This window comes from Zea mays, chromosome 6 (genome assembly GCF_902167145.1).
Source record: "Zea mays cultivar B73 chromosome 6, Zm-B73-REFERENCE-NAM-5.0, whole genome shotgun sequence".
NCBI lineage: Eukaryota > Viridiplantae > Streptophyta > Magnoliopsida > Poales > Poaceae > Zea > Zea mays.
Window position 1 is genome coordinate 131681793 of NC_050101.1, and position 19334 is coordinate 131701126.

A 19334-nucleotide genomic window follows, 5' to 3' on the forward strand; every position below is an offset into this window, starting at 1 on the left:
AATATTGTGGAGAAGCTTTTATAAATCTCAAAATAGGATTTTGGGTGTTAGACTAAGTAAGCTTTAGCATCATATAAACGAATGAACAATAGAATAGAGAACTTAATCTTAGCATATAGATTATTGTCTAGTTCGGGATTATGATGACGATAGCTACCCTTACCTCTCATACCTTGTTGATTACGTGCGAGGCACCGTCGCAACAGTGCATCAACATCGGCGTCGTCGTCGACGTCCTCCGCAGTAGAGAGCACTACTGCACCGATGGCTGGGACTGGACCTTGTGGTGGGGGACGAGCCTCTATCATGTCCATGCGTGTAACAAGTTCAGTAACACATCGATCAAGCCGCTCATAGGATGTCGTCGTAGAGTCCTGGTACTTATTGAAAGCTTCAGTCATCGTGTGTATCTTCTCCTTCAATTCCAGCTGAGAGACGCACTCATCATCATTAAGCTTAGGACCCTTCTCCTTGTCCATTTGGATATTTGGTCCTGTCATTGTTAGCACAAAATAGAAACAAAAGTCAACAAACAAACAATATGAACCCTACAACTACTCTCAGGGGTGGCGATGGAAAATAAGTTATGAAGTGCCTTACCCTACTCTTACAAGGTTCTTGCCAGCACTATAGGTGGCAAATGGTGGCCGACGTGACTGTCCAAAGAGTGTGGGTGTGATTGCATGCTCGAGAGAAAAGTGGAGCTTTGGGAAGGCTCACTAAATAAATATATGTGGCCCACAGCCACAGTCAGTAACAGATAGCAATGCTGAATAAGTGTTCCAAGAACTCGTCCTAGTTGCCGACCTAGAAAATGTATTAGAACAGTTGGATCAAAGCACAAGAAAGGAGGTAACAAGGATCTAAGTACAACAAGGAAACAAGTTGGGAGAAAAACAATCATGGAGATGCACAAAAAATTGGCATTTCTGCTTATGTGCTACACTTTTTTCTCCTTTTCCCTGATTTTGCTCTATTCGTAGTTTTTTGTGAGTATTTTTATATTTTTCTCTTTTGCATCAGCACATAAGAAGGAAACACACCCAATTTTAGATTTTTTGTGTAAAGATGCGTCCTCTAAAATTTATGCAAGTTTGTCTAAAATCAGATTAAATGTTTGGAAAATGAGAGCTCATACTTTCAGGCTGAATTTGGGGATTTTAAAAATAGTAAATCCAGCAAAGCCAGAAAAATTCAAATGCAAAATTACTACACCACTTCTCCATTGATTATCATTAGTGACACATGAGTAACCTCATCACGAAGGTTTATAAAACCTTGTTGGTCCTCTCCAAGGTTCCTAATAAAAACATCTATGGCCCCATCTATGTCGTGCATGTGACCGTGTTATCAGTCCATGCGTTTATGTATGGAGTGATGTCGTCATCAGTAAATTCGCAAAGAAGATCCAGAAAACTACTAAGCATAGTACAAGAGTGTTAGAAATAATTCATACAAAATATCTATGATCTTTTCCTAGTAAGGACAATAGATGGGTTCAATTTATCCATAACCTTCATATATGACTACTCTTGCTATGGTTACATTTATATTATTAAAGAAATGTTAGAGGCCTTAGACAAGTTTAAACAATTCAAGGCAGAGGTTGAGAATAACATGACCTGAAAATAAAGATAGTAAGATCCGATCATGGGGGATTACTACGGCCGCCATACACCATATAGACAAGTCCTATGGCCTTTTGCGAGATTCCTACAAGAAAATGACATAGTTGCTCAATACTCAACACCAGGGTGAGCCCAAATAGAATGGAGTAGCAGAAAGAAGAAATATAACATTAATGAGCATGTTAAGGAGTATGTTGAGTTACTCTAGTTTACCGTTGGGTCTGTGGGTGGAGGCTTTGAAGACCTCCATCCATATATTTAACAAAGTTCTAGTAAACCAGTACCTAAAACCCCATATGAATTGTGGACAGATAAAAAGCCCTCACTCAACTATTTACACTTATGGTGTTGTCTAGCAGAAGCTAGAATATTTAATCTCGAACAGAGAAAACTAGATGAAAGAACCACTAGTTGTCATTTTATTGGTTACCTTGAGAAGTCGAAGGGTTTCAAATTCTACTGTCCAGATAGACAGACTAAGTTTGTAGAAACCAAACATATTGTATTTCTAGAAGTTGACCTTCAGGAAAAGAGGATGTATATCTTGATTCCGATGGTTGAAAAACCATACTTCTTGATACCTGCTGAGGTTCCATAAACAATTGTTCCCACTATATGTGAAACCCCTACTACAAATGTTGCATCACCTTATGCAACAACCAACGAGAAAGTTGCTTCACCTTCTGTGTTCCCTAAAGCACAAGAGGACTAAGAACCTACCAAGTGACCCACCATTGTAGTAGTCCTACAATACAGAAATGGAAGTAAACCACAAAAGGTCTCAGAGAACCAGAAGATCTACATTTTTTATGACTATGAATTATATGTGGCTGAAGAAGCAGAAAATAATGATATATAAGTTTGTGAGCATATAGATACTGAAGGGAATCCCACTACATATGAAGAAGCTATTAGGAGCCAAAATTCATCCAAGTGTCTCTCTACTATGAAAGATAAATTAGAGTCCATGAGAATGAATCAAGTTTGGGACATAGAAGTCATTCCCAAAGGAGACAAAATAGTAGATTGTATGTGGGTCTATGAAACCAAGCGTGATTCTAGAGAGAACGTAGAAAGATATAAGGCTACACTTGTGGTCAAAGGGTTCACATAGATAGAAGACATTGATTACAATGAAACCTTCTCACCTGTCTCGGCGAAAGATTCGTTCAGAATAATCATGGCTCTAGTGGTTCATTATGATTTTGAACTATAGCAGATGGACGTTAAGATAACTTTCCTAACTAGGGAGTTATAAGAAAATGTTTTCATGGCACAACCAAAGGATTTTGTGGTGCAAGGTAAAGAAAATATGGGATGTCACTTAAGAAAGTCCATTTATGGATTGAAGCAAGCTTCCATACAATGGTATCTCAAGTTTGATCTGACTATACTCCAAAAAAGTTGTTTTTTTAAAAGGCAGAGATAGACCTGGTTTTGGATAAGCTAGAACCTAGGTCATTATTAGTTTGACTTTGAGCCTGTTTGGCAAGACTTCATCTCTGGCTTTTCTTTAGAAAAAAAAGCCAGAGCTTTGTCAAACACCTTTTTTAAAAAAATGACTTACTACGAAAATCACTTGAAAGGTAGAGTCATTTTTGTACCGTGGAGAAGAAGCTACAAATAGTAACTTCACCGGCTCAGTCTTTGGTTTGTGCACTTTAGTACATAAAATTGTTCTGGCTCTAGAATAAACCGTTTTTACTAAAAAATTCACACAATGGCTTCAGCTCTACTCTGAAAAGGCTGTTTTTTTTGGAAAAGCTAGAGCTGGTTTTAGACAAGTTAGAACCCTACCAAAACGGATATAGGAATTGGTTTATCTTGGTACAGAGCGATCGAGTACATTCTCCGCCGGTCGAGAAAAGAAACCCCCAACCTTGCATCGATTGCGTCGTGTCCTTCTGGTTGCCGCCGTCCGTCCGGACGGGCAGATCTATATGCCGCTCGTTGTTTGGCAACACGCACACAGATCATAGTTACCTCAGCCAAAGATGATTGTTCGGCCGCTCCAAAGCATAGTGCTGCACCGCGGCTGGCTATTTATTAGTGACCACATCACGTGTCCTCGCATCATCGATCGCTGCATGCCGCACGCAATGGCCTCGCAACTGGTGGTGCGCCTGCTCGTGCTCTGCCTTCTCTGCGGCGCCTCTGCAGCGGCGAAGCGGCGATACCTCTCCGTCAGCATGGACGAACTGCTGAGCTCCTCCAAGGCTCACGTCTGGACGAAGAAGCCAGGTACGGACCATGATCATCGAACCGCGTGCACGTGGATGAAACTATATACCCCAGCGCAAGAATCACGCAGCTTTCCCGTGTTATTAATAATTTAATCAACCAGACGCTACAGATTAAATAAGCCGACGTGATATCTCCACATTATTTCAACTACATAATAATAATAAGGCTGATATAGTAATTAATATGGTGGTTACCGTTCAATCATCATCATGGCATTCGGATTGTTTGTAATGTATAGGCAACAAAACAACAAAGTAGATAAGGCGTAAGTGATAGGTGGAATGGTAAAGGGGTCTACGTGCGAGAGTGAAGTTGGAGGTTTGTTCTCAGTGACCGTGTAGCACGTGAAAAATGCCGCGACTTGTAACTTCGATGGAGACGGGCGGGTGGGACCTAGGTTGAGACCTTCCTTAATTAATTTTTTTGTTATTTTTAAAACCCATTTTTATGGTTCCTGAAATTTAACAAGTTCCATTTTTTTTTAAAAAGAAAGCAACAATACGCAGATCCTGTGTGTTATTGCAACTTGCAACCATGCATTGTCTGAGCGAGCTAATCCATAATATTCATGCTTAGCATGTAGCTGACTCCCATTGACTGCATGCCATTGACAGCTTCTGGTAACAAGCTCACAGTCTCTGCAAGCTCCGGGCTTGCACCGAAAAATGGCGCGAGTGGGTCATTTGTGCGGCACGACATGAACCGGCTGAGCACCCTCCTCCGGAGGTCCTCCGTCTCATCAGCTGCACCTCCATCGGCTGACCCCTTCCCCATCCCCGGGATACCGATTTCGTATCCTCCGGTGGCGCCCCCAGCCGAGGCTCCGTCGGTGACGATCCCGGACAGCACCGGGACCTCCCTGGACACTCTGGAGTTCGTCGTCACCGTCGGCTTCGGCACTCCGGCCCAGACGTACACGGTCATCTTCGACACCGGGAGCGACGTGTCGTGGATCCAGTGCTTACCGTGCTCGGGGCACTGCTACAAGCAGCACGACCCCATCTTCGACCCGACGAAGTCGGCCACCTACTCAGTTGTCCCCTGCGGCCACCCGCAGTGCGCTGCCGCCGACGGGTCCAAGTGCAGCAACGGCACTTGCCTCTACAAGGTCGAGTACGGCGATGGCTCGTCCAGCGCGGGGGTCCTGTCCCACGAGACGCTGTCGCTAACCTCCACGCGGGCGCTCCCCGGGTTCGCGTTCGGGTGCGGCCAGACAAATCTTGGGGACTTCGGCGACGTCGACGGGCTGATCGGCCTCGGCCGCGGCCAGCTGTCGCTGTCCTCGCAGGCCGCCGCGTCGTTCGGCGGCACCTTCTCGTACTGCCTGCCGTCCGACAACACCACGCATGGGTACCTCACCATCGGCCCCACTACTCCGGCCTCCAACGACGACGTGCAGTACACGGCGATGGTACAGAAGCAAGATTACCCGTCCTTCTACTTCGTGGAGCTCGTCTCCATCGACATCGGCGGCTACATCTTGCCGGTGCCACCAACGCTGTTCACGGACGACGGCACGTTCCTCGACTCCGGCACCATCCTCACCTACCTCCCGCCGGAGGCGTACACTGCGCTCCGCGACCGGTTCAAGTTCACCATGACGCAGTACAAGCCGGCGCCGGCGTACGACCCTTTCGACACGTGCTACGACTTCACGGGCCAGAGCGCGATCTTCATACCGGCCGTGTCTTTCAAGTTCAGCGACGGCTCCGTGTTCGACCTCAGCTTCTTCGGGATCCTCATATTCCCCGATGACACGGCGCCCGCCATCGGCTGCCTCGGGTTCGTGGCGAGGCCTTCTGCGATGCCGTTCACTATCGTTGGCAACATGCAGCAGCGGAACACCGAGGTGATCTACGACGTTGCCGCTGAGAAGATCGGATTCGCCTCGGCAAGTTGCTGATTTTTAATAATAATAATAACAAAAATACGTAGGGGTTATTGTTTAGGATTATAATATGTCCATATTATATAGAATCTGATAAATTTTGAACTAACACTTAGTTCAAAATTTGTTGGATTATATAATCTTGATATATTATAATCTAAACAAACGCTCCATAGTTACCGGATGATAAATAATGTTGAGTTGTATCGTTGGAGTCATTTTGATATATGATCTTTCTTGATAACCACGCGTTGTGACGACACTGAATAACCACGCTCCATAGTGGCTATTCAGATAAAATAAGAGGCAGAGAACCGACATGCAGGACAGAGTCAGGTAGCTAATCCAGGAACGGGTGTTCAAAGAGGCGCGACGTCAGAGGAGGGGGAGATGCGGCGTTCAGGCAGCGGCGGCGCCGCTCAGCTCACAGCGAACGAGTGGAAAAGCCACTGGGGAAGAACTTGAGCCACTGGGGAAGAACTTGCGTGGAGATGGGAGATGATAAAAGATTCTAAAAGATTGGGTGAGGTTATAATTGCAAGTTTAGGCGCTGATTAACTGGTTAAAATATTTTTTAAATGCAGGAAAGGGTATTTTAACAGAGGCACGATTTGAGAAGGGTATACTAGAGCCCATTTATATGAGGGTATTCTGCCGAAGCCTACGTTTGATGAGGGCACAAACAAATAACTCGTTATCGAGTTAGCCAAACTGCAATTATAGGTCACTCCATCTCATCGGCATGAATTTCGGTAGTTATGGTGGCTTTCAACCCGGAAGTGATTATTAGGTTAGCTCTAGCAATTTTCTTGAAAATTTATGAGTAAAGTACACTAGCGATCTATGAATTTGGCACGATGTGTCACTTACCATTGAACTCAGAAAACCGAGCAAACAGGTCCTCGAACTTTGTCTGCCCATGTAAAACCATCCAAAGCCGGGTTTGTAAAACCGGATGCCGATATGACATATGTCACGTCGGAGCCACTTGGGTCCTCAACTTGACATGTGTCACTTGGGTCCCCGAAATTAAATAATATGTCACTTGAGTCCCCGAACTTTCATTGGTTTGCTCTAATGTGGCACGATACATCAACATCTGGTTTATATGTTATAAAGGTACATATTTATCTTTTAACATCATATCTACATGGCTAGCTAGAGTTACTCACCCCAGTGTATATGTGGACTAAATTCTATGTATCTCACATAAACAATATTAATCCACCTAAGTTATCACCCATTTACCAAAATAAAGCAAGGACATTTCAATCTCTTTTTTTTTTGGTATTGATGATAATTCTACAAACAAATAAAAACTAAGCATAATCCAAGCTTGTGTTTCACACTAGTGTAAATTGTTAACTTGGTTTGGATTTTATGTCGCTTCTCTAACTTTAAGCTTTGTCATTATGATATGAATAAGCACCATAAAACTTTATTCAGTAGTGATAACTTCTGCTACATGAGTGCTTGAATGATTAGATTCAAGCTTACACACATGCATGAGTATAAAATTTGTGGAAAGATTGTCAATGATGCTAAAGTATATAAGATAAAGATGTACCTTTATAACATATATACCACTCATTAAAAACATAATGATGATGTGTCGTGCCACATCAGAGCAAACCAATGAAAGATTGGGGGACTCAAGTGACATATCATTGAAATTGGGGACCTCAAGTGGCTCTGGCTTGTCATGCCACGTCGGTATCCGATTTTATATGGTTTGTATGGGCTGAAAAAGTTCGAAAAATTGTTTTCCCGGTTTTCTGAGTTCGGAAGGTAAATAATACAACATGTCAAATTTATGGGTCGCTAGTGTACTTTACTCAAAATTTATCATGCACTGCATATATACCTAAAACTTGTGTACATATATGTTTACTTATATAACTGTTTTATCTGAAATATATAATCTGCTCGTTCCGGTTTATGAGTTTATCTGCCACGATCATATTGATAAGAATGAATTTACAGCAAAATAGGAGTACATACATTACATTGATTAATAACAGGCAGACACACGCCCTATCATCTAGTGGACGGAGTTAAACTCATTAAAACAACAATAATGATTTAGCTAGCTGATAATACATGTATACTTTAGTTGACGATGTAGCATTTCTTCCTGATCTCCCCCTCGGCACCGGTGAGCACGTCGACGTTGGCCATCTTGGTCATGGACTCGGCGAAGTCGTTGAAGAACACGTCGTCAAACTTGCCGGTGGCAATACGGTGGACGTACTCCCTAGTGGTGGCGTCGGCGAGGAGCGCGGCGTCGGACTGGAAGAGCCCCCGGCGCTTGGCGACGTGTCGGTAGTAGCTGGTGTCGAAGGTCTTGTAGCTGCCGGGATCCATCTCGGACAGAATGGCCTTGTCCTTGTCGTCGTGGTGGACGCTCTTGCAGCGCGACCTGAGCCGGTCGGCGTACGCGGTGTCGAGGGACGGGTCCGAGTCGTAGGCGCTGCTGAAGTTGTAGAGGCGGTCGGCGTAGGAGGGGCAGTGCGCCGTGCCTAGCGTGTGGGCGCCGGAGAGGACGGCGAGGTCCTTGACGCCGAGGCCCTTGGAAGAGAAGATCCTGGTGAGCAGGGGCACGTCTCCGTAAGCTGGAGGCAGATGGTCGGCCGCCTCCGTCGCGCTGGACGCACGGCCGTCTCTCCTCCCCAGCGCGACTGGCCAGAATGGCCCCTTGGCAAGCACGACGGCGTCGCGGGCCATGAGGGTGAGGACGTCCGCGCAGGAAACGGTGCCGGGGCAGGCGGCCTCCAGCCTGGCCTTCACCCTCTCCACGGAACCGAATCCCCGGAGGCTCTTGTTCGGCTTCGCGTCCCTCTCCGCCAGGTTGCCCTCCGTAGAGTTGAGCAGCACAGAGGCGTCACAGCCCTGCAATTAGGTAGTTTACATTTCTGTCGGTTCTACTTCTATGGTGGCCAAAAAAGCATAGTTTACAATTAGGTAGTGAACTTACCCTGACGAAGCAGTCGTGGAAATGCAGCCTGAGGAGCGGGCCAGCAAGGCTGGGTGCAGCCGAGATGATCTTCTCCATCTCGTCGCGGACGATCTCCTCGACGTCCGGGCATGTTTTGCTGTAGTAGCCGGCGACCAGCTGAGCCACCACCACCGGTGAGCTACATGCTGCGAGGAGGAGCAGGAGGGCCACAACTGGCAGCAGCTTATTAACTGCAAAAGGCTTATTAGTCGCCATGGGACGACGACGACGACGTCGATCGAGCACAAATGCCAACAATATAATGGCTCAGATCGATAGTTCTATATATGGTGCAGCAGCTAGCTAGAGCAAACAACAAGAATGTTTTGCAAGTAATCTCAGGAGCTAGCTGGAAAGAATGTGGATAATGGGACATGCCTTGGGTCTCTGCAAGTATTTATAGAGGTGTTTGGCTAACCTTATAGCTAGCTACACGACGACCTGTGGAGTTGCGTGTGCCGTGGCGTACGTGACAACCTGTTCCTGCGTACACAAGCCATGTGCTAACTGCCATCTATTACAAAGACATGGCGAGATAGTTGGCGCTGATGAATTCATGCATGGCGGACGCGCGTCGACCGTAACATGGTTCGTATCTACACTGATCGAGTAATTAAGAATGAAGGCAATTATCCGTCGCCATGCATGTGAGTTCTCAATGATTTGGGCCGCGCGCGCTACTAGCTGTATATGCATATGCATGATAATGTACGTCCCTATGGTGAGCAGAGGAATTATATTATTTCGTAGGTTGCGGCATGCATCTGGTCGTGGCGTAACGTACGTGAACGTTACGAAAGAGAGAGATGCATGTTCTCCGCAGCATTGGCCGGTAGGTTGACCGTGGCTTTTGCGCGTCATCGCCCCCCGGCACGACGGACAGTAGTTCGTATGATTTGCTACCGGTTTTCACTGGACAAAAGCTTGCTTACGTTTCTGTAGCCTATAAGAGATAATTTTACTCAGATCTTTTGCGCGTCATGGCCATTTGGTTTTATTTCGTGTCTATTCAATCTTTTGCTAACAAGGTAGCACATGCTCTCTACTCTTTATATTACATACACATAGATGTTTAATTCCAGCCGGCCTACAAGAGGTAGTTTACGCAAGAGGGCTGATGACAATTATGCATCAATAACTCTGGCCTATGGTTGTAGCATAATTATTATGGGTGAGGATCATTGATGGATGTATGATGGCTACAATAAAATTAGAGTTCACTCGGTAAGTCACTACCGGAATCCGAGGCTTTGCCGAGTGTTGGCTTCTTTGCCGAGTGCCTTTTGTCGGGCACTCGGCAAAGAAAGCTTTGCCGAGTGCCGCACTCGGTAAAGTTAGGCACTCGGCAAAGACAACTTTGCCGAGCGCTGAACACTCGGCACAGAACGGCACTCGGCAAAGACAACTCTGCCGAGTGTCAAACACTCGGCAAAGTGGGCTCTCGGCAAACGGCCGTCAGCGGCCGTCCCAAAGCTGACGGCCGTTAGTCTTTGCCGAGTGTCATCCGTTGGCTCTCGGCAAAGAGATTCTCTACCGAGTGCCACATAGTAGGCACTCGGCAAAGCATACTTTGCCGAGTGTCATCCCTGGACACTCGGCAAAGTATATTTTTATTTTTTTTATTTTGTCTCTCGAAATTTTTGTGGTATGTTCCTACACTATGTAGACCTACATGTATCATTTGTGGACAATTTTAACAGAGTTTTCAATCGTTAGTAGATTTAGTTCGTTTATTTGAATTTCTTCGGAAAATTTAGATTTGAACTGTAGGTCACTCGAAACTTGGAAAACCGTGCATGCAAAAATGATATTCATGTTACTTAGCATTAGTTACGACCGATTCCAGGAGCGGACCGGAAACTTCGAGCAACATGCTCACTAAACATGGCCGTGAACTTGCCATACACATGTTTAAAAATTGTATAAAACACAAACAAAGTCAAAAAATCCTGAAACTTGTCCACGTGTCATGATATCATATGTACAGGCTGCGATAAAAATTTTAGAATGTTTGGAGAAAGCTGTGGGACACTATTTGTAGAAACCTAGGAGAACTACACATGAAATCATAGAGTTTCAATGTCTTTACCGAGTGCCAAATGGCACTCGGCAAAGTCTTTGCCGAGTGCCCGACAAAAAGTACTCGGCAAAGAAGCTGTTGCCGATGTACAGTTCGCCGAACGTTCTTTGCCGAGTGTTACACTCGGCAAAGCCTTTGCCGAGTGTAAAATAGCCTTTGCCGTGTGTTTAGAACACACGGCAAAGAAGCTGATTCCGGTAGTGAGTGGTTAGTGAAGACTCGGAAATTTATTGACTGCACATTTAGTTTGTACAAATTATCGCGACTATAAATGCCCATGTACAAATTATCGCAACTATAAATGCATGGACATAAAACAATAGTATTCCACCTGTTGACGCCTTTTCGGAGCGCCAAATACTCAAGAAGAACCGGCGGCGGTGCTCGCTGGTTAGGCGCGGACGGTCCGCGGCCTGGGGCCGGACGGTCCGCGACCTGGCGCAGGGGCTAAGGTTTCCTGCCTGACGACCGGACGGTCCGTGCCCTAGGGGCCGGACGGTCCGCGTGTGCGCAGGGGCGGCGGAAGATCGCCGGCGGCGCCTGGATCTCGCTCCCGGGAGGGACCCCGTCGGGGAGGAGAGATCCTAGAGGTTGTCTAGGCTCGGGCCGGCCGACATAGACTCCTCTAATCGGCGTAGAGTCGAAGAGAGGCGAAGAATTTGAGGATCGAGAGGCTAAACCTAAACTAGACTAGAACTACTCCTAGGATAAAATGCGAAATAGAAGTTGTATTGATTCGATTGATAATTACAAATCGGCCGTATACCTCTCTATTTATAGAGGAGGGGGATGGACCCTTTACAAACTAATTTCCGAGCTTTTTTCATGATTTTAGCTAACAACCATAACACAAAACTCGGAACCCTAATCTGCTCTGCGCACGCGCGGACCGTCCGACCCCCAGGCGCGGACTGTCCGGACCGTGGACCGTCCGGCCTCAGGGCCGGGCCGTCCGCAAGGCTCAATTTGGTGCTCAACACCACCTTTGTATCTATGATTTCATACCAAGCTAAGAGGTGTGATTGCAAAATAGCGAGTCACACCATCAACACGAGGCACATGTGGCAAAGGATGATATGGTTAATGATACAGGGTCAGACTATGAACCAAATTTAGTGGATTCAATGACAAAGGAGGTTATAAGGTTCTTGGAGCTCCTTGGAGTTTCAAAAAAGCCACTACACGAACACATAATAGTGTCCACCCTCGCTTTTGTAACCCAACGTATGGTCATCAAGTCCAAGTTTGCATTCTAAGGTAAATGTATAAGGAGCTTATCCTTCCGGCAAATCACAAGATGCTCAAAGACATGTAACATTCAAAGAAGTTGCTAAAAGGTCTCTGCATTGCGAAGTGTGTAGCAAATCGAGGTGTACATTAGGGTTGTGAACATGAGAATGTGATGACCAAGGATCCACATAAGGTACATTGATTGATGCCCCTTGAACATTGTATGAAATTGTTGCTTGTCTCCAACTATATAGCCAAGCATATGAGATGACAGAAAGGTGTTCACAAGAATGGCAATGTGATGGTATAGCCATCTGCAGGTAATGCATAGAAGGCTCTGGACAACTTTGACCAAGACTTTGGTAATGACCCGAGTCGCATCGAGTTGGCAAAAGATGGTTTCATGCCTTTTAATGTAACTGCATATTTGTACTCATGTTGGTCTATCTTTGCTATTCCATTCTATCTTCTCTTTCAATGAAGTATGATTCATGTTCCTATGCCTCATCATATCTGGCCTAGTTAATCCTAAAAGAAATCTCCATGCGATGATGCAACCACATTTATCAAAGAGCTGAAAAAGTTATGAGATGGAGTCGAAGCATATATATGACAATTACAAGAAAGAGAAATTCACCCATAGAGTTGCTTTTTTGTGGTTGGTGCATGATTTCATGGCATATGGTATCTTTTCTCGATGGAGCTCCATAGCACTTTGACATGTCCAATTTGTGATAAGGACACAAATTGTTTTCACTTAGAATTTAGTGGGAACATCTATTAATATGACTTCTGTAGATGCTTCCCACCCAAAAATCATGTCTTCATGAGGTAGAGGAACACATTTAGGAAGAACAATATTGTCACAAAAGAGCCACCAAAGCGTTTAAGCGAGCCAGAAATTGCTGATATGTTGAGTAAACTGGTTCCAACTATAGATGGGAAATAGTTAGAAGGTTTTGGAGTGGAGGAAAATTAGCCTCACATATTTGGACTAGGGATCTCCCACACACCAATGCATTGCTTTTGATGCACAACATTAATGTAATGCACCAGGAGTGTAACATTGGTTAAAGCATTATATGCACATGTATGGATTTCTCAAATACTATGAAGGACAATCTAAAGGCTAGACAAAACATAACACTACTTTTCTCATCGTACAACACTTGAGCTCAAGGAAGATGGTAGGAAGGCACGTGCTCCATTTTGCCTAAAGCCTAGATAGAAGAAATAAGTGATGCAATGGTCAAAAAACTTGAAATTTCTTGATGGTTATGGTGCTAGCTTTAGAAGAGCCTTGAATTCAAAGACTACAAACCTAACTAACTTGTAGAGTTATGATTAGCACATAATCATGTAAAGGCTCCTTGTTATAATGTTTTGTGGGTACTTTCATGATGATGTGTGGAAGGCGCTAGCTAAGTTAAGCTATTTATATAGTCAGCTTTGTGCAAAGGAAATAAGGAAAGATATGATGGAGAAGTTAGAGAAATAGATACCAGTTCTTATATGGAAGTTCGAGAAAATATTCCCTTCGAGATTCTTCAACCCAATGCAATATCTCATTGTTCAACTACCATATGAAGCCAAGGATGGTGGCCTTGTGTAGTATAGGTGGATATATCATGTTGAAAGAGCCCTAAAGAATCTTAGAAAAATTGTTAACAATAATTCAAGAGTTGAAGGGTGCATCACTAAAGAATTCAAATTTAAAGAGATTGCATGCTTCATGAGTCTATACTTTGCACATAAAAATAATGCCATGAAGCCTACATTGTGTTACCATGTAGATGAAGATAACCTTGTAGTGTCCTCAAAATGTTTCAATGGAAGGGCAAAATTATTTGTGGTTGCACTGCCTACAATTTTGGTCTAGAAGAACGAAAATCTGCTCTACACTATGTGTACACAAATATTGAAGAGATGGAACAATTTTTCAGGTAAGATAACTTATCTCACCAAAAAGAAAATCCATTCACTTCTTAATCTACACATATTCTATTTCATTTATTCACAATATTTCCTCCTCCTGTTAGCGAGTTCGATAAGCCAAACTGGAAGGGGCTGACACCAAGCTACTCAGAGGCATCTAGATGCAATGTGTGTGGATGATATACATAAATGACCTAATTTCATCACTTGGTTCCAAGATCATGTAACCATTGGTTCTTGTCTTATAAAACATTTGTCCAATTTTTTAAATATATTACAAGAATTTTGTTTGTAGGGTCGGGATCTAGCCAGGTTGTTGCAACACAGATGAAGTCTGTGTTGGAGACACTGTCTGATCCGTGGGCGCATTTCTGCGCTATTATTGATGGAGGCATATGCATCTGGTGGTGTTGCAGCGGCTGCTGCACTATGTAAGTTGTTATTTCTCTCCCTCTTCATCTCTCTTCCTTTTGTTTGATGAAGTCCACATGTGATAGGTTGCTACTTTTGCTGAACAAGTGTCGTCTGGGGCGCTAGTGCACCTCGCGACCTCATAGCTACATTCTAATAAGAAACGACTAGAGGACAAAGTTGAGTGTCTTCGGACGCAAAATACAGAAGCTATCAAGGATAAGTCTGCTGCTGAGAACAAAAGTCATAACCTTTTGGACAAGGTCGGATTTCTTGAGAAGGAGAATGAGGGGCTAACCATTAGTTGGGCGAGCTGAAGGATCTCGTGGCTAAGTCGCAAACGGAGGCCCAGACCGCCTGAGAGCACGTTGCTGCATTGGAGCTAGAGGCATAGAATGCGAGGACTTATCATGATAAGGTGGAGGCTACCACGTGGGCCGGCATGGACCGGGCACATGCTTTTTTGCTAACGCCTATCACGACTTGGGTGTTGAGACAGCCCCCTTCGACAGATCTGGAGGGGAGGTTGGGACTTGCTTCCTTAGTTGGTTGCAGGAGGAGTTGGAGTCCCTCCCGTCTATCACGATGGGCCTCATATGTCCTACGCCTCCCTTGTTACATGCGAAGGCGTTGCAAATGCTCTATCCCACGAAGGCTGTCGGCACTTCAAAGATTTTGACCAAGGCAACGAGGACCTCGACCGGGAAGTGTTCTAGGTCGAAGACGATGTGCTAAAGCGGTCTGCTAGGACACTGTATGACCGGATGTGGGGGCCGCATGGTCGCACTGTTGTTAGGGAAAGGGTTGTTCGTGCGTTTGAGTAGGTGAAGGCCTTTACTCTGGTTGGGGGTAGGAAACTGTGTTTACATCTATGATTTCTAATGCTATGTTGTTTTCTTGCCGCAGGCATTGAGGGACAAGGAGATTGAGAACCTGGCTGGCCTGGAGGGCTCCCTGACCACCCAGGACAGTGGTGGGTGCGGAGGAGCAATTGTCCCATGCGGAAGCCAGCCACGTCGATCCTAGCGAGACAGGGACTTCGTGCCCTTCTGCTAATGAGTAGGTGTAATAGGAGTAGACTTTCTGAGTGGTGGTACTTATGGTGTACACTGATACTAAAATTGGTTACTGCGCAGGTTCCGGGACTGGGCCTGCGCAGATAAATTTGGCTCCTCAGACAAGGGGAAGGAAATCATTAGGGTTGCCGAATGTGTCACGTTGTTGACTCGCTGGAGTTCGTCTGAGTAGCAGCGAGGACTCTGGGCTTGGCTCGTGGTCGTCAGATAGCGAGGGGTGGTTGAGTCCCTTCGCGAAGATGGACGAAAAGTCCTCTGAAGAGGACATAGATTTTTTTGTTGCATTGGATGTTGCGTCTAGGGTAGAAGCTGGAGTGAATCAGGGGCTCTCGTCTAGGGCCCCGATACCAGCGACAAAGGGCAAAAGGAATCATGTTGGTATTCCGAAACGAAGGTTGGGAAGTGTCGATGCGTCTGCGCATGGTGGCAAGGGCGGTCGCAGACGGTGGCGTATGGGACTTGGCGGACCTCGCTCGCAAGTTTTGCTCTACGAGGCGTTGGGCATGTCGCCTTTGCGCCTTCATGAAGGAGAGAGGGTGCGGTCGGAAGAGGGACCTCGTCGGATTGTGCTAGCACAGACGACTGAAGGGGGTTTCGAGGAACCGGAGCTTATGACGCTCTTTAAAGTTGAAGAGCTCGAGCTTATGTTGTTTAATTTTCGGGAGGCCAGTCTTATTCTTAAGGAGGAGCCTTTGTAACCCTAAAGGATACAATTTGTGTATTGTCGTTGCTTGGCAATTTTTTTAAAGCGGAACGCTGCCCTCGCCCACCTTCGCTGAGCGACAACTATATTGCTTTTTGGTGACTGGTGAATGTGTTCGCACACTTTTTATGCTAATCTGCCTGCACCCTTAGACGACTTTTGTTCAGAATATTTGCGTCTGCTAGGACGACTTCGCACGTTTGTTGTGTGTATCCGACTACACCCTTAGGTGACCTTTGCTCGGATGTATACTGACTTCGCACGTTTTCTGTGCGTATCCGACTGCACCCTTATACGACTTTTTCTTGGATGTATTCTGACTTCACATGTTTTCTATGCGTATCTGCCTGTACCCTTAGGCGTCTTTTGCTCGGATGTATATTGTCGCCAACGACGGTTTGCCTCGCGCCGTTGGTGACTTCGCTTAGTGTCGAATGTCGAAGGCTATTGTAAGGGCTTTGTTCGACTTCTGATGGAGGAATGTTCCATTTTTATTATAACATGGCTCGACCTCATTAAAAAGCCCGCTCCTCTTTGCGAGGAAAAAGAGTACGTGCCTGAATGCAGAGTGTGTGTGTTATAAGGGCACGAAGGCACTACCGGACGCCTTACAGGTAGTATTTCCGTAAGTTGACTACATTCGATGAGTGGTCGAGGTCTACGCCAGCTTGGCTCGTGAGCCTGTAGGAGTTTGGCGACGTCTTTTTCTTGACTATGAATGGGCCTTTTCATTTTGGTTTGAGCTTGCCCTTCAATTATGTTAGTACCATTCTAGTGAGGACGATGTCTCCTTTTTGAAATTCTTTAGTGACGGCGGTTTTATCTCGCCAACTTTTTGTTGCTTTATGGTATTTGTTTAGGGCATCGAGGGCATGAGCCCGGGATTCAGTTGTATTTAGTCCTCAAAGCACTTCAGGTAACTGGTCTGCCCACTTGTCCTTCTTGTCCTCGATGAGTCTTTTCTTAAATGATGTAAAGATCTTTTCTTTTGTTCGTCCGCTCTACAACTTTGTTGGACAATAGAAGTGTACCTGAAACGCACTTGTTTGTGCTGAAGTGAAGATTAAATGAGGATCTCGCACATAATAGACCCTCGACCCCAACCCCGAACCCCTCAGGAATCATATCATTCTGACTTTTCATTCGCGCGCCGGCGCCGTTTGTGGCCGAAACAATGCTGAGATCCGTGTTTTTTCTATCAGAAGGAAAAGGTGTTTTTCATACAACCAGCAAGTAGCCATGGAGGTAGCGTTGTAATCGATATCCAGCAAACCACAGCAGGCAGCCCGTTAACGACCTAGCAATCTTGAATTGATGCGTACGATGTCACACACACGCGCGCGCGCGGACGCATTCGACAATGCAGAGAGAACAACATTTTGGGCATATATCGCCGGACCTGCTAGATTCATTCGTTCGTACACCTGTGGGAAAAAAAGGTTGAATATTATCCTCTAGCTTTTCTCCGTCCTTTTCTTGGAGACATCGATGCATGCTGCCTTGTTTGGTACTAATTAAACAAAAAATGTTCGCCAAACTGGCCGATAAATAGCTCTTGTGTACGGAGACGTGCTTTGCAACGGAAAAGCAATGCAATAATGGCTTCTTCCCATATGCTTCTGTGCGTCCTTCTTCTATGCAGCTACAGTTTGACTGCACTTGGAGGAGGCAATGAGCAGCACGGCTTTGTTGTGGTGCCAACAACAACAGGCACGTCTACGTCATCCAATCCAGCGTGCTCACCTGCACCACAGGGTAATACTCAAATTAAGTTTTGGCGCCCGGGCGGCGTTAAGCAGGTTTCAGACTTAACTCTGTAGTGGTGCTATTTTTGTCAGTGACTTCTGATCCCAACCGTGCGTCCATGCCGCTGGCGCACCGGCACGGACCATGCGCGCCGGCCACTACTAGTAGCTGGCCGTCCCTAGCCGAGAGGCTTCGCAGGGACCGCGCCCGCAGGGACCATATCACGCGCAAGGCCAAGGCATCAGGGCGCACGACCACGCTGTCCGACGTGAGTATCCCGACGTCCCTCGGCGCCGCGGTGGACTCGCTGGAGTACGTCGTCACGCTGGGCATCGGCACGCCGGCCGTCCAGCAGACGGTGCTCATCGACACAGGCAGCGACCTGTCGTGGGTGCAGTGCAAGCCCTGCAACTCCTCGTCGTGCTACCCGCAGAAGGACCCCCTGTACGACCCGACCGCGTCGTCCACGTACGCGCCCGTCCCGTGCGACTCCAAGGCGTGCAAGGACCTCGTGCCTGACGCCTACGACCATGGCTGCACCAACTCCAGCGGCACCTCCCTGTGCCAGTACGGGATCGAGTACGGCAACAGGGACACCACGGTTGGGGTGTACAGCACGGAGACGCTCACGCTGAGCCCACAGGTTTCCGTCAAGGACTTCGGCTTCGGCTGCGGCTTGGTCCAGCAAGGCACGTTCGACCTGTTCGACGGCCTCCTCGGGCTCGGCGGCGCGCCCGAGTCACTCGTCTCGCAGACGGCGGAGACGTACGGCGGCGCCTTCTCGTACTGCCTCCCGCCGGGGAACAGCACCACGGGGTTCCTCGCGCTCGGCGCACCGACCAACAACAACGACACGGCGGGGTTCCTCTTCACGCCGCTCCACAGCTTGCCGGAGCAGGCCACGTTCTACTTGGTCAACCTCACCGGCGTCAGCGTCGGAGGGAAGCCGCTCGACATACCGCCGACCGTGCTCTCTGGAGGCATGATCATAGACTCCGGCACCATCATCACGGGGCTGCCGGACACGGCCTACTCGGCGCTCCGGACGGCCTTCCGGACCGCCATGTCCGCGTACCCGCTCTTGCCACCCAACAACGACGACGTGCTTGACACGTGCTACAACTTCACCGGCATCGCCAACGTGACGGTGCCGACCGTCGCCCTCACGTTCGACGGCGGCGCCACGATCGACCTCGACGTGCCTTCGGGGGTTCTCATCCAAGACTGCCTCGCGTTCGCCGGAGGGGCCTCGGATGGAGATGTCGGAATCATTGGCAATGTCAACCAGCGCACCTTCGAGGTGCTCTACGATTCTGGCCGCGGACACGTCGGATTCCGGCCAGGCGCTTGCTAAGTGCTGTTGCTGTTGTCTTTCAAAATCTCACAGTCGTTGCCATC

General features: G+C 46.8%; 3 protein-coding genes across 3 annotated transcripts; 2 read left to right on the top strand and 1 right to left on the bottom strand.

The window, feature by feature from the left end:
* Positions 1-4493: 4493 nt before the first annotated feature.
* On the top strand, positions 4494-5775 carry LOC103631393 (aspartyl protease family protein At5g10770). The gene has a single exon (XM_023300335.1). The coding sequence runs from the start codon at positions 4570-4572 to the stop codon at positions 5773-5775; it is 1206 nt and encodes a 401-aa protein (XP_023156103.1). The 5' UTR covers positions 4494-4569.
* A 1947-nt stretch (positions 5776-7722) lies between these two features.
* LOC100280551 (peroxidase 1) lies at positions 7723-9125 on the bottom strand. The gene is made up of 2 exons (NM_001153470.1): positions 8735-9125; positions 7723-8649 (listed from the first exon to the last, which is right to left on the bottom strand). Exons 1-2 carry the CDS (start codon positions 8969-8971, stop codon positions 7870-7872), a joined length of 1017 nt encoding a protein of 338 aa, NP_001146942.1. The 5' UTR covers positions 8972-9125; the 3' UTR covers positions 7723-7869.
* A 6063-nt stretch (positions 9126-15188) lies between these two features.
* Positions 15189-19334, top strand: LOC103631392 (aspartyl protease family protein At5g10770). Its single transcript, XM_023300422.1, has 5 exons — positions 15189-15221; positions 15318-15388; positions 15548-15628; positions 17833-17900; positions 17990-19334. The coding sequence occupies exons 1-5, from the start codon at positions 15189-15191 to the stop codon at positions 19288-19290; spliced, it is 1554 nt and encodes a 517-aa protein (XP_023156190.1). The 3' UTR covers positions 19291-19334.